The sequence below is a fragment of the Calonectris borealis genome, chromosome 15 (genome assembly GCF_964195595.1).
Source record: "Calonectris borealis chromosome 15, bCalBor7.hap1.2, whole genome shotgun sequence".
Classification (NCBI taxonomy): domain Eukaryota; kingdom Metazoa; phylum Chordata; class Aves; order Procellariiformes; family Procellariidae; genus Calonectris; species Calonectris borealis.
Window position 1 is genome coordinate 22466914 of NC_134326.1, and position 14663 is coordinate 22481576.

Genomic DNA, 14663 nt, shown 5'->3' on the forward strand with positions numbered 1-14663 from the left:
TCACAGCCGCCCTGCTCCAGCAAGCGGGGAGAAGTGCTCAGTGAGGTGAACACCTCCCATGGCGCCACAGCAAAGTGACGTCACACATTGGCAACCGTGGTCACCTCACCTCCGTGCTTTGGGATGACCACAGAGCGCCCAGTCCCACAGTGCAGGGTCACGCAGCTGCAAGCCCTGACCCCTTGGGTCTGCAACGGCCCTGAGCACGGGCTTCACGTGGCTTTTCCGGGGTGGGAAGGGATTTGTTCCCTCCCCAGGTAGCCCAGGTATTTGTGACCCCACTCAAAAATCGTAAGCCTTCTATACATTGTCATGCCACCTGCATTGACATCAGGACTGCTTGTTTTTTAGAACAGGTGCTGACTAAAAATAATGCATTTTTCCACCTCTCCTAGGTCTAATGACAACTTTCGTTTCTGCGATTTCTAAGTCTCATAGCTGATTTTAGAAAAACACACCTGTAATTTTTTAAAAAAAAAATCAATTTAATCTATCATATAGACTAGGTAACATCAGTTTCCTTTAATAGCTCCGCTTTTTAATGTGAAGAGGATACTAATTCCAGACAGACAGTAAAAGGGGCCTTTGCATCACTTACCAAAACATGTTGGATACCGAGTCACATATTGTTGACCTCCAGGTCAGATTATCACTATGCTTTTCATTATGATTTGGGTTTTTTAATGTGGTTACAAAAAGTACTAGAGCAGTTTTCAGTAAGAAGCTCCTCTTAAAACAAGCTAGTGTAACACTTTCAAGCTGTTAACCTAAATAATCATTCAAACATTTCCATTTAGAAGCAAGCCTGCAGAGGCATATCATAAAGAAAACTTTACTAGTCAAGGATTTACTTAATAAATTGCAGAAATTAAATATTATGATTTCTGACTGTTCCAAAATAACAAATGAGCTGAGAACTTCACATGTGTATCTACCTTATTTCTTTGAGGCTTATATATGCTTCCTCCTGCTAGTTAGTTCACAACTAGCAAAGTGTGCTTTTTGCAAATACATATGTTAATAAAATAAGGCTTTAGTCCTAGCTAGAAGATGTACTTCATATTTTCATATTTGCTGGTATAGGGTGTTTGGGTTTTTTATATATATATCCCAGTAGCTGTAGTTTAGATACTATATTAAATGCAAGTTATGGCAATTTTTTCTTGGCCAAGGAGGCAACTTTATGACCATGAACAGCGTATGTAAAAATACAGACACAGCTTCTATTTTCACCCGCAGGAAATTTCTTCCCACCTTCTTTCTCACCTACGTCAGCAGAAGGTAAAATGCAAAGGTTTAATCAATAGCTGGTGTGAACCTCAGTAGGAGCTACAATCAGAGATCATGCTGCTGTATCAGTACACCTGGCAAAACACTGACAAACAGTCACCAAATTCAATTCTCCTGTACTCATGTGCTTCAGAAAGATGGTGATATGGAGCAAGCTACCCAAACCCGACACGTTATTTTGAAACACAGCTGCTGGATGAGGAAAAGTAAGGTGTGCCTACCTGGGAGACCTGCATGACACAGAAAGAACTAACCAAGGAACAGAGGAAAGAACTCTGATATCAGGATTTAGGCAAGACTGGGGGAGAACACGGACTCTCCCACTTGTATCGGAGTACTGTGGTGTTGTACCTGTGTTCAAGACCTGAGATGAGGAGTCATCGAGTTAAAAACAAGACAAAACAAACCCCACAAACAAAAAACCCACCAAACACAAAACAAGAATTATATAATCTTTTACTTGCATTGTAATTTCATTGTACACTCTTCAAACAGAAGTATCACTTGAAAGACACCCAGTTCCCTTATTTTGTTGCACTGTACATGTTATGCAAATAAGGGCTGGGGTGGTATGCAAAACAAAATGTTGCTCTGGCTTTTCAAATAATTAGTTGAAAGAAGCAGAAATTTAAAACATAGCTGGGAATTTACAGCCACAGAAGAGCTTTGCAAATGACTGGTTAAATACAAAACACAGATGCAAAGGGGGAGGGGAAGCTGGGGAAGGAAAAGGGACAACAAATTTCCAGTTTGAGGCTGAAGTAGGGAAAAAACCCTAACAACTGTACACAAGTCAACATGCTCAGTATTTACATTCTGAGCATTACCAATGCTACAGATAAGCAATGTACTAAAAAAATAACTTAAAAAAAGCTATACAATTGTCATTATAAATACTCTATATTTAAAACTAGTTAAGTAGTGTAGGCTAAAAACATGTTCACAGTTACTCTGGAGAGAGTGTATATATATATATATATTGCACAGTAGAAAAGTTCATTCGGTATACCATGTGTAAACAATTCTTATCTTCTTTGGCAATTTCAGGACGTAGAGGAGTATTTGCTGTGAGCAGAAGCACTTGGGTACAAGGCACATCAAAAGCTTTTAAAGCTGCAAGATAAATCCTTCTGACACTTTCCAGTTAGCATTGTCATTCTCTTTAGAAAACTGTGTACCTATCAATTCAGAACAACACATTTCTACAAGTGTAACTCAGAGGTCTGGTGACAAAAACATCGGCTGTTCTTGGCTGTTATTCTACAGTAACAGATTTGGCCAAATTTCTTGGAAAGTCCACCTAGAATGAAGAGACAGACTTTCAGTATATGACAGAATAATACTGACATTCTGCATTTGACAGGTCATTTAGTGTGCTTTTTTTAGACTTCCTAATGACTTCTGCTTTATTCTAGACACATTAACACACACAAGAGACTATAGATCTGCAAATAATGACTCACTGTTGAATTCATCCTTGCTTCCAAAACCCTCCTAACAAATACATATTTGTTTTGCAGAGACTACCTTTCCAAAGCAGTCATCATTATCAAACTGACACACCTAGCCAGCGTCAACAAACTAAGCTGTACAAAGCACTGAACTATTCTAAGTTAAAGTGCAATATCACATTTTAAGATTTAGTTTTCTGAAAAAGTCTTATCTGCACTCTTAACTAATCAAACTAACCAAATTATATTTATAATTTTTAGAAGGATACCAACTAAAAAAAATATAAAGCTGAAGAATTGGCACTGAAATGCCATCTCTGCTACCAGTCACTATAAGCTCCGCTAACTATTATCATAGTTCTTTGTTAGATATGCCATGTAACTGGATCTTTCACTTTACACTGGTAGGAGGAAGTTCAAAACTGCACTAACTGGAGTGTTAAATACAGAAAGCACTTACATCGTATCCTCTGAGAACAGCCAGGTGGAATGAAAGCAACTGGAGGGGAATAACACTCAAGACTCCTTGAAGGCAGTCAACTGTATGAGGCAGCTCAATGGTTTTATAGGCAAATTTTGAGCTTTCTGTGTCTTCTTTAGAACACAGAATGATTGGACGACCCTGAAAATAAAATTTTGCAGTGTTAAGTGAAGAGCTGGCTTACAAGTGCTTTGAAATATTGGCTGACAGCATGCCTGCAGTATGTTTGAAGATCCTGAGGTAGCTAACAAAGACAATGCCAGTCTTGCATAATTACTTCTGTCATTCACTGTTTTGAGACTTGAATGTTTTTACCTTGTAGAGTTTTAACATTATTCCATTTGCTTCAAAACAAACAAAAAACCCAAACGACCCACATGCAATCAGTTTTCACTACTACTGTTAACCTTTAATGACAACCTACAATGCAGATATAGCATTTTATTTATAACTAGAAGGAAAAAAATAACCTACAACACCCCAAAACACCAATAGATCCTTTTTCTGAGGCACAGTCAGCAGCAATACAACATGCACAATCTCCTTCCCTATGACATCGTATTAGCTAAACAGCTCACCTGTCGAGCAGTGACCTGTTGCAGAGCATTCTGGCACTTGGTGAAACAAGGATCCTTCATTATCACCATGATAACAGGCATTTGTTTATCTATTAGGGCTAACGGCCCGTGTTTCAGCTCACCGGCCAGGATACCTTCAGAGTGCATATAGGTGATTTCTTTTATTTTCTAAAAAAAGCAAATGCCATCAAGTTACTAGTAAATCAGATGAGAAATAGAAGCCACAAGAAGCAACACACCAAGGCTGTACATCTGCCACTTAAATACAGACATACGGCATCAAGTTGGTATTTTCACAGATCAGTTAATAGTGAAAACAGACAGGCTTGTCTGCTGGGATTTCTAGCAGGCTGCTGGCAGAAGCAGAGCTTGCCTGTGTGCATGCATTTGCAGATAAAGAAATGGAGTAATCAACAGGAACTTTAAGCACCAAACACTCAGCACAACCTTGGCTAATGCAGTCTACCTTTGACATTTCAAACTTCTGAGAGATGGATATGTGTCCATTCCACCAGAACGTTCATAACATAATTTACAAGTTTCCTGCATGAGCATCTCATCTGAACATCAGCACATTGTGTTTTTCTGATGTATTTTCAAATGGGTCAGCATTTTAAATTGTTTGGGTTTTTTAAATAGACTCATTAAACACTTTATTTATTATGTGAAAGAAACAAACTGGTATCGTATCCAGGTTCACCTTATGTATTTGTTCAATCCAACAGGACTAAATGCTCTCAGTTATACATAGCAGTTTTACTGCAGCAGAATTAAATTGTAACGAAATATTAGAAATAAACTATGTTGCAGAAGCCACAAAAGCTCATTTTAAATAACATCCAACAATATTGAGAGGTTCCTACCAGAGCTCCTTCCAGACAAGTGGCATAATTATATCCACGACCCATAACCAGCAGCGATCTTTGTTTGTACAGTTCAAGAGCCAAATCATGTATCTTCTCATCCAAGGACAAGACTTCTTTAATCATTTCTATTGGAGCCCACAAAAAGCACATATTAAAAACTTTAATTGGAAAAAATAGTTTGCTTGTAGTAGGATGTTCTAATGATCTATTAGAATAAATACGCTTAATATAATTCAATCATTAACTTTGCATCTTTGCCTGCAGTTTAAGGGTATTTTCTCCAGCCTTATTTACAGTAACAAATTTAAATCAACTATTGGTTTAAGCAGTGCTCGTAAATCCCATATGTATTTCTAAAGGAAGTTGTGAACATCCGTTTTAAAGTCACCTTGAATTAGTTTCCTTTTATCTATCCTGATTTAAAGTGAAAGGCTTTAAAAATTTGAAATTATCAATTTAGGAGATCAAATAATATTTCTCATACAAAACTACCTTATTGTAACTAGAAAACCCAACCTGTGAAAATTCTGACCTTCCTGCCAAGCTTCTTGGAAGTGCACTTGTAAAATTGGCAATTAGTGCAGAAACTAATAGTCCATTTTTCTTATATTGTCTACCTTTCAGGAGGAGGGGGAGAGTGAAACTTAAATGAGAAAGAAAACATCCCCGAGTAGTATTTTATATTGCCCATTAAACAACATCCCCTATCCCTCCTCAAACCCAAAATATCAATATACCTGGCAATGATTTTAGTCCAGTAATGATTTCCTGTCTCCTTTTCTGCAAGGAAATTCTGTCTTCAGACATCATTAGGCCAAACATTACAAGAGACACGAATTGGCTGGTATAAGCCTGCAGACAAAACAAAACATTTAGCAGCTAAGTCTGCAGAGAGTTAGTATGATCTCAGTTTGAAGTGCTACAATTAAAATTTTAATTGGATTCCACAGGGGTGAAGTATGAAGTCAAACACTGAACAGCAATTACCTTTGTGCTTGCCACACCTATCTCAGGTCCTGCATTGATATGTACACCGCAGTCAGTCTCCCTGGATATTGAGCTTCCAACTGTGTTTGTGATGCCAACCGTTAAAGCACGACGTTCTTTACAATACCTCAAGGCCATAAGCGTATCTGCAGTTTCACCTGGAAAACATTAATATCTTAACTTCAGGCTGACAGAGGATAGTAATGATTCCTGAAAAGCATAAAATTCTACACAACTGTGATCTAAATAACTGCATGCACACTTACACAAGGCAAAATGCAACTGAAAACATTCTTTCAGCACCCACTCATTGTCTATGTATTTGAATCAAGTCTGAAAAAAACTTTCATTCAAGACAAATCTGGCCCATTAGCCATCATCCTCCTTTGCAACATGCAGAAAGTAATGCATTATTGGCTTTTTTAAATTTTTCTATAGTTTTCTCTCAACTGAAGACAAACAGTAAATGCAGCTCACCTGACTGACTTATAAAAAAGCACACGTCATCTCTGAATACAGGTGTGTTTCTATCCAAGAAGTCACTAGCAAGTTCCACCATCACTGGTAATTCAGTTAATTCTTCCAATACTTGTCGAGTCTGTATTCAAGCAGCACACAATATTTGTTTATATTGTTAATATTCAATAGTCTTGAAATCTTAAGAGTCAGAGATAATCTAAATGGATTCTTATTACATAAATTGATAATTACAGCTCACCAGAGCTTTAAAAACCATGCTGAAAAAAGTTAATTTCTAGCATGGGAGGTAACAGCATTGGAGCATTAATAAAGAATGTGGCAAAAAGGAAAACTAAATAAAAGGGTGAGACCCCTCAATGACAGGCAAAGTTTGAGATATAGAAGAAAAAGCATATGAAGAGCTGTTGTCTAAAAACCCAGCAACTAGGAGTTATATATGTGTTTCAGCTAAAGCTGAACATACAGCTACTGCAGCGTGGTAACTGGTCCCACAGCCAATAATGATCAGTCTTCGGCATCTTCTGATTTCTTTCAAATGATCCTTCAGCCCCCCCAGCAGAACTGTAAACAAACAAGCAAGCATATATCAATGGTGTATTTTATTTTCTAGTTAATATGTTAAAAATTTGCAGGCTTAGTGCAGCTTGAATGCCTGTTCTGAGTTACCTGTGCTGCTCTCGAAATTCACCCTGCCTCTCATCGTATTGACAACTGATTCCGGTTGTTCAAAAATTTCCTTTTGCATGAATGCACTGAAATTACCTGTTTAGAAAAACATTACATGGTAATGCTTAGGTTTGTTATTTGAAGTCTATTACAGTTACAAAGAGACGACTTTTAAGACAACCTGTGGTAGCAAGCTAATTTAAAATGACTGTGTTAGCTTACACCAAAGCTTAGGAATAGGCGAGAAGAAAGGAGGGGTTGGTAGTTTGCTCTATTTGGTTGGATTTCCCAACACTGACAAGGTAACTGAATTGCTTTTTAAGGAAACTTCTGTATTCCACTTCAGTTCTTAGTTTACAGTCAAAGTTTGCCAACAACTACAACAACGTGCTGACATTAGTTATATTTTCACTAAATATTGAGATGAATAGAAGTATCTAGGACTTTTCCAAGGCTAAAAATGGGTAGGGTCCCATACCGCCCATCTTCCCTTGGTCTTAAAGCTTTAAATTGCCAGCTCCCAGTACGAACAGTCTAAATATCAGGTCATTTTTACAACAAATTATCAATTTTCTGCCTTATCTACTACACAAACAGTCAGTAACTATCCATCTTTGATACTCGTTTACAGATGTTTCAACCTACCCTTCATGATTTGCTGCAATTCCATCTGCAAGGTTTGGATGGCCCGAGAAGGATCATCACTAGCTGAACGTTCAAGACGGTGAATTGAAAGCTTCCCATCAGTTACTGCTGCAATGTCATCATCTTCTAAGAAAATGACTCTGTTGGTGTGCTCAATGATAGCACTACAGAAAAAACAGAAGCAAGACAAACCTGACATGTCAGTAAGAGTTGGTAGCAGCACTCCTCAAAGCAATTAAATATGCCACACAGCATCCAGCCCCCCTTCTATCTTCCTTTTGGACATAACTACAGATAGAGCCATCTTAAAGGAAATGGCTCCATCTGCTGCTCCTCCTGCATTCTCACAGGAACCTGGAGCGGAAGGCTCAGGAACCACAGCACGGCATCTCACATCAGCAAGTTCCTGCTGGTCTGATCTTGCCTCCCAGTGTTCCTGATGGACCCCTAAGGTCACAAACTTGTTTCTGAGATAAATGCCTGCCTGATGTCCAGATTCCCACCAAGTTTGGAACCACACCACTATTTCCTCCTCTGATAGCTGGATTATAATGTCAAAACCCAGACTAACCTATAGTCTGCCAAGTACTTGGCTGATAGTGTCTATTTGTACCCAACTTACCTTCCTACACTGGATGTATTTTACATACAGGTTAGCAATTGGCAGATATTGCACTTGTTTGTAGTTCAAATGCTGATGTCAAGCCCTCACATTTTTCAACCCTGGGGGCTTTATGAAGTTACCTGGATTAGAAGCTATTCTACCAAAAAACAATTGTAGAGCAGCAAGACAGCGTAAGATTTCCAGAACTGTCTCACTTCTAAACAAAAACAGTATTTTGAGAAACGTTTAAGTACTTTTACTACCTTGCATCTGAAGCAAAGAAGAATTCTACTGCCTTATCCCCAACAGCATGAAGGCAGGTAGAGCTGTCCAGTCTTTTCATTCGTGAATTGCATATGTTCTTCACATTCTCAATGTTGCCTATTAAAGAAATGAGACACTTTAAGTGCAAAAACAGATCTGTTCAAGTTAGAGATTACAGACTATACAGGTTCAAGGTATCACAGTTACACAAGTATTTTGTGTATGTACATGAACTACGCATTCAGTAGTATAAAAATAGAATATCCTCAGCTAAGAAGCTATTTGGGGCATCAGCTGGTAGTTTTATAGTACAAAGACCAATTAACCTAATTTCTAATCATAAAGTAACAATAATTTTGGGTCTTAAAAATAATGTAATTGGATTTATCAACTTACACGTTCTATATAAAACGGGAATCTGTTCAGTGGAGAGCTTGTACTTGCTCCTAACCCCAATGAGCAAAGGACTCCCTCTCCTACAAAGGGAAAACATGCAAGTTTATAAAGAGAAAGGTACATACAAAGAAGTCAAAGGACATCTGTGAAGTTGAAAGACAATATCCCATCTAGCTTCCTAAATAGGAAGATTCTCCTCAACCCTGATCCTAAAGCCATTACATAGCAGGAGTTATATAAACTTGGTTTGTTTCTGTAAGATTTGCCAAATATTATTATATTAGTAAGTGCCATATGCCTTGGTGATTCTTTCCCCATGAACTACACCCAGGTAGAGAAAAATGTATACGAACTAGTTGTTTTCCTTCCAGTAATCACAAAAACAAGCAAGCTTAGGACAGGCACCAATTTGAATACAGTTTTTAAACAAAGGTTATTCTGCCTCTGAAGTGAGCCAGCAGTAAGCTCCAGTGCTCTTTACTGTTGAAATACTGTTCCACTCTTTAGCCTTTTAAACTCAGAAACCGCACCTCTGACACTGTAGCATATTAAGATAATTTTTTAATTATATGGGTCACATGCCATATTGAAGAGCTTACTAAAAAAAAAATCTCACAGGAATAAGAGAGTAATTCACACACCCCCCAACACCTCAGATTACATGTTTAGCTTCTCTTAATCCCCTCAGTCCTAAAAACCCAAACCTGAACCACATATAGAATAGTTCATTTCAGAAGATGTTCTTCAGTTAGAGTGATGGCACAGCTGGCTTTTTCACAATTTTAATGTAGTCCTATTTTAGGCCACAGAAGCAATGGGCTTTTTGGTTGTAGTATAAAACAGTCTTTATTCCCACTGCTGCTTCATTTGCTACTTTAATATCTTTACATTTCCTGAAAGTTATTTTCCAAGTCATAAATATAAGTAGAACTTATACAGAAAAAACTCATAAATGCTATGACATCTATAGAACACTATTTGTATAAGCTATTAGTGTGATGGCTTTTTAGGCAACCTGAACATACTTCTCTCAGTCTTTACTCAATGTGAACTAAAATTGAACCATACCCTTTCCCTCCCCTTTTTGATACAGGAGGAACGTTAGCACACTCTTAAAACAACTTTAGAAACAGAGGATACGCTGAGCTTCCTTATTAACACACTGCGACAGATAAAAGGACAGACTAGGGAACGAGTCTGTCAGTGGCACATTCTTCTGAGTGTGTCATTTGGATGATCTCCAACCAAAAGTGTATTTGCATGAAGCAAGAAAACATTATCCAGTTACTTTTCACTACAGTCTTTGCATCCTCAAAAAGTGAGTAGTCACATCTAATTTATTAAACAAACTCAAGTTAAAGACTATAGAGAATCGACACAAGCCTCTGGAAATTCTGTGACCTGCAGTCAGTACAGCTCAAATTAACTTACATTTAATAGTCAGTTGAAGAGATGCTCAGCAGAGCTTTACTGCATTTCACAAGGATTCCACTTGTGCAGCTATCTACCTTCGAGTTTTCATTAATTAAGCACTTTAAACATCAGTATTCTATAGTTCTTGCGGGGGTTTTTTAGTGTGTGTGGGTTGTTGGGATTTTGGGGGTTTTTTGGGGGTTTTTTTGGTTTGGTTTTTTTTTTCTTAAGAGATGTTAGCATTTTTTTTAACCTAAGAAAGCATGAATTATGTATAAAATGGACTTTTACTAACCTGGTAGCAACGGCTTCACCTGGGTAATGGATGCTCTTGAAAACCAATGCAAAAGCACCTTCCTGGAAACCATGCAAACAGAGAGAAAAAAAAAAATCCTAAACAACTTATCTCATTTAGTTGCATCTCATTAAACTGGGGCCCCTCTTCCTGAGGAGGCTGTGAAGGAAAGCTCTTTACTACTATCAGGAATCTCTTCCTGGAGGGCAGACTGCACCTTTAAAGGAACTGGTCACGGAGCAGAACAAGCTAACATGCACATAACAGTGCAGCAGCAGAAAGATCAGGAAGTGAGCACTTAGCCTATCTTTATAAACAAAACCAATACCTTCCAATGCAAGGGGTAAGAAAATCTCCAAGATATTATTCGTAATCAACATGAAGTCTGTTAGACATTTACTTTTAGTAGGACTTTTAATAAGAATGCATTTTACCATGCATTTTCAGCTAAAATTTAGAAGTAGTTTAAGCAGCAAATTCTCACTAACCTATTTCCAAAAAAACCCTCCATCAAGAAAAAAAACCAAAATCCACAACACAAGAACAAAAACAGGAACAATCAATCAACCACTCTACAGTATTAACACAGCTTGCAAACTTGAGTAGTATTCTAAAAGCAAGCGCAAAAGCCCCCCGCACACCTTGCAAACAGGAGAGAGGTGGTAACATTCATTCCTCTCGCAGGGAGTCCAGTCTGAGACTGCTCTGCTCTTCTGGGCTCAGGTCTAGTCACCCTGCCCTTCCCCTCAACTAGGTGGCTGCACCACTATTCCCTCTTGACCCATACAGGCCTTTACTCCGGGTGTATCCCAGCCCTGCTCTAGGGGAATCCTACAGAGCTGCTTCAGAGAAGGGAAAGGGGCGGTGAAAAAAGCGTAAGAAACTGCAGGAAGGGGAGGGAAAACATCTGCCCTGAGACTGGGGGAGGAAACAAAGCAAGCTTTCTCCAAGTTTGCAATGCATCTATCAAAGTTTTTAAGCGTTCACATACTAAGTAACAGTAGATTTCCACTTCACCGTTTGGGGACCAGCTATGCCATGAACCAGTACAGCTTGTTAGATCTATTTCCAAATATGGGAGCCAAGGCATACTATTAGACAAACTTGAATCACAGCAGTGTTTTAACATAATCAGAATAGCCTTTAAGAACACACTGCCCTTTATGACAGATTTCAACTCCCAGAGACTCTACAAGTTTTTTTTAATTAAGCTGCTTCATTAAAAAACCGTGATAACCTCTTGCTTTAAAAAAAACAAATCAAAAATCACTGCTAATGCAACTTAAAAATTTACCACTGAAAAGCCTTCGAAGTTTCCAAAGTTTTAATCTAATTTCTTGGTCTATTAAGCATTGTTTAGAGGCCAAAAAGCATTATTTGCAGCAACTTCTAAGGACTCCTGCAGAGGATCTAAATACATAAATGCAGAATACTAAGGAACCCCACAAATAGGTTACACTTTAGTACAGGAAAAGAAGGAACTTCCCGCTTACCAACTGTTGAATAACTCTTTCCACCAAGGCTGAAAAACTGGTGTCCCCACTCTCTCTGTTGTCATACATGTATTTGATCAATTTGGGGATCGTTTCTGTATCCGTCTCAGATTCAAATTCATAGCCTTTGCTCTCCTGAAATACCATATAGAACAGTAAAAAGTGTTTTCATCCTCAGGCAAGAAAAACTGAAGAGCCTTTCAGCTGTCTCCCATCAGAAACTGCACAGTAAGACAGACTGGAACACTACACTGGACTAGTGGATATACATCACTATAGACGAAATGTAAAGACTTACCCTGTCATAGCTTACTCGTTCAGAAATACTGTAATAAGACATGTAGTAAGACTTGCTTAGCCTCTGTCAAGCAACAAGAGATAGGAGGGAGCCCACTCCACCCCCCCCCCAACCAATTTGAGCGCAAATTTCTACTCTACTCATAAGTACTTTGCATTTAGGATTACAAGAACATATTGCACTTCACCAGCTCCTGCATATCTTTATTAGGCAGATTCCTTCACACTACTATTTTGTAGATGGTATCAAGAAACTTGAATTCAGATTCCAACAAAGTCATGAAAGATCTGACAGTAGTTGGTGGGGCATTTACTTTCTAGTTTTAGAATCAAGTTGCCACAGACTCACCAGAAATTTTCTCAGGTCCTTGTAATTTGTGATGATTCCATTATGGATAACAACAAATTCTAAAAGGAAAAAAAAAATATATATACATCAGTAATGGAAAACTAAGATACTTAACTTGGAACACAAAATTAGAGGGGAAAAAAAGCTTAGAAGTACACTAGAAACTACCTGCTACAGCTTTCAGACCTACAGTTTATCATAACATGGACAACAGAAAGCAGCTTCTTACAAATTCTGAAAGCATATGAAGGTTGTTCCAAATCATCAAGACAGTTTTAAACTACACCCAGTTCAACAGCACCAAGCCATCTCAAGTGAAAAACGATATGAATTCTCCCGTTTCCAGGCCCGACAATATTGATGCACTTATATTTTCAGTCTTACCTTTTAAAACAAGAATGTTGTCCTTTGACTACATCAATTTTCAGAAAACAGATCTCATTAATCTTTTACAGTGTTACTTTAGCCTCAGAAGAGGCTATTTTATTATAAAAGTGTCTAACCTAGATAGAATAGCAACAGTATACAAAATAGATAGCATAACGCTAGAAAGAAGAAAGTACATAGGTACTATGTGGGTTCAACCATTTCAGATTCATAGTTCCAGAGTGCTGCAGAGATTACATACCATTCCTTTTATCTGATCTCTGAGGGTGACTGTTTATTGCACTTGGTACTCCATGGGTCGCCCAGCGAGTATGAGCAATTCCAAAATGTGTTTCAAAATCTGCTTTTGAATCCAGGTCATCTTGTTCTATACATCAGAAATTCAGTTTACTGAGTATTTAAAGTTGAGTCTCACGCATACACACACACAACACTAGTAAAACACTAAGAGAATTCCTACAGGCAAAAATCTAAAAGTTATCTTCTGGCTTTCATTTAAACCATTTGCTTTCTTGACATTACACTTCAGATAGTTCAAGTTATTGTGATTAAAACTTTTTTTGCCAGCTAGGCAAACAGACCACATTACTACAAATTATAATATAAATGTATTAAAACACAATTTCAGTTCTTCACAGATGGAAGCACTGCATAAAGCAGCTTGTGATGACAGCCAGATGCTTAAATGCTCATAAATTCTGTCAGAGTCCATGTTCTGATGTTTCAGCTACCAAGCACAGAAATCATCCGAGTAAAGCACAAAGGGAGCCCAGGTCTTGAACAAAGCAGCAACCAAAAGAGGGGAGAGTAGACTGATAAAACAGCACTATATCTAAAGATCAACTTGCTTTTCAAGTGCAGATTTGGGGGGCACAACCAATTTAACTGCCATTGGATTACACAATGCAGTTATTTCTGGTACAAAATCATAACTGTAATTTCATGGTCTGACTTTCTGCCGAGATGCAGATTTTATCTGACTGGGAGGCCAAAGTAAAGGGGTAATTTTTAAGACACCTACTGTACAACTCTTCTTCCAGGGCCTTTACTTTCCCTCTTTTCTTCACTAGTTTGATGAACCTTTCTTTATCTTCATTATTATTTCCATCAACTGCCACTCCTACAGTACAGGACACAGTCACAAGTGTTATTTAAAATATGAAATAACTGGATAAAAAAAGGCTGAGAAAGTACAGACAAGCGCACACTAGTGAAACAATTATTTTAAAATTATCCTGCAATAGGATATACTTGAAGTCTGTCACTAGACTTGGATATGTTCGAATCAAATTATATGAAGTCTATATCCACTGCATAAATGAAAATATACATAAGCCATCTCAAATTTTGCTTGAGGACAAACCGATATATTTTGCCCAATGAAATTAGCCAACTCAAATTTAAAGACAAGTTTAGCATTCTTCATCCTTTCACTGGGACTCACATGCACAAAAAAGGCTGAGGCACAAACTACATGACCCTGTATGGTCGTCTCCTTCCTCACACCCTGTTTGCTTTGCGTATGCGTACTAAACCTCAACCACCATCTGATTACAGAGCTAAACACCCAGTTTAAAGTCCTGAGAAAAGCTGAAGAAGATCCAATAATAAAGGTAATTAATTCTGATCTTTCAATCTGCAGGACAAAAAAAAGAGAAATCCACACGCAGAAGTTGAAAGCACCCAAAAAGTCACATAAGTAGTTACTGGTTGCTAAAATT

General features: G+C 38.0%; 1 protein-coding gene across 1 annotated transcript; it reads right to left on the reverse strand.

Moving 5' to 3' along the window:
• Positions 1 to 1728: 1728 nt before the first annotated feature.
• On the reverse strand, positions 1729 to 14030 carry GFPT2 (glutamine-fructose-6-phosphate transaminase 2). The gene is made up of 17 exons (XM_075163923.1): positions 13964 to 14030; positions 13184 to 13309; positions 12556 to 12614; positions 11910 to 12044; positions 10417 to 10478; positions 8709 to 8788; positions 8312 to 8429; positions 7445 to 7608; positions 6800 to 6895; positions 6597 to 6694; positions 6131 to 6251; positions 5654 to 5811; positions 5404 to 5518; positions 4664 to 4791; positions 3801 to 3968; positions 3202 to 3363; positions 1729 to 2590 (listed from the first exon to the last, which is right to left on the reverse strand). The coding sequence occupies exons 4-17, from the start codon at positions 11976 to 11978 to the stop codon at positions 2546 to 2548; spliced, it is 1584 nt and encodes a 527-aa protein (XP_075020024.1). The 5' UTR covers positions 11979 to 12044; positions 12556 to 12614; positions 13184 to 13309; positions 13964 to 14030; the 3' UTR covers positions 1729 to 2545.
• Positions 14031 to 14663: the final 633 nt, after the last annotated feature.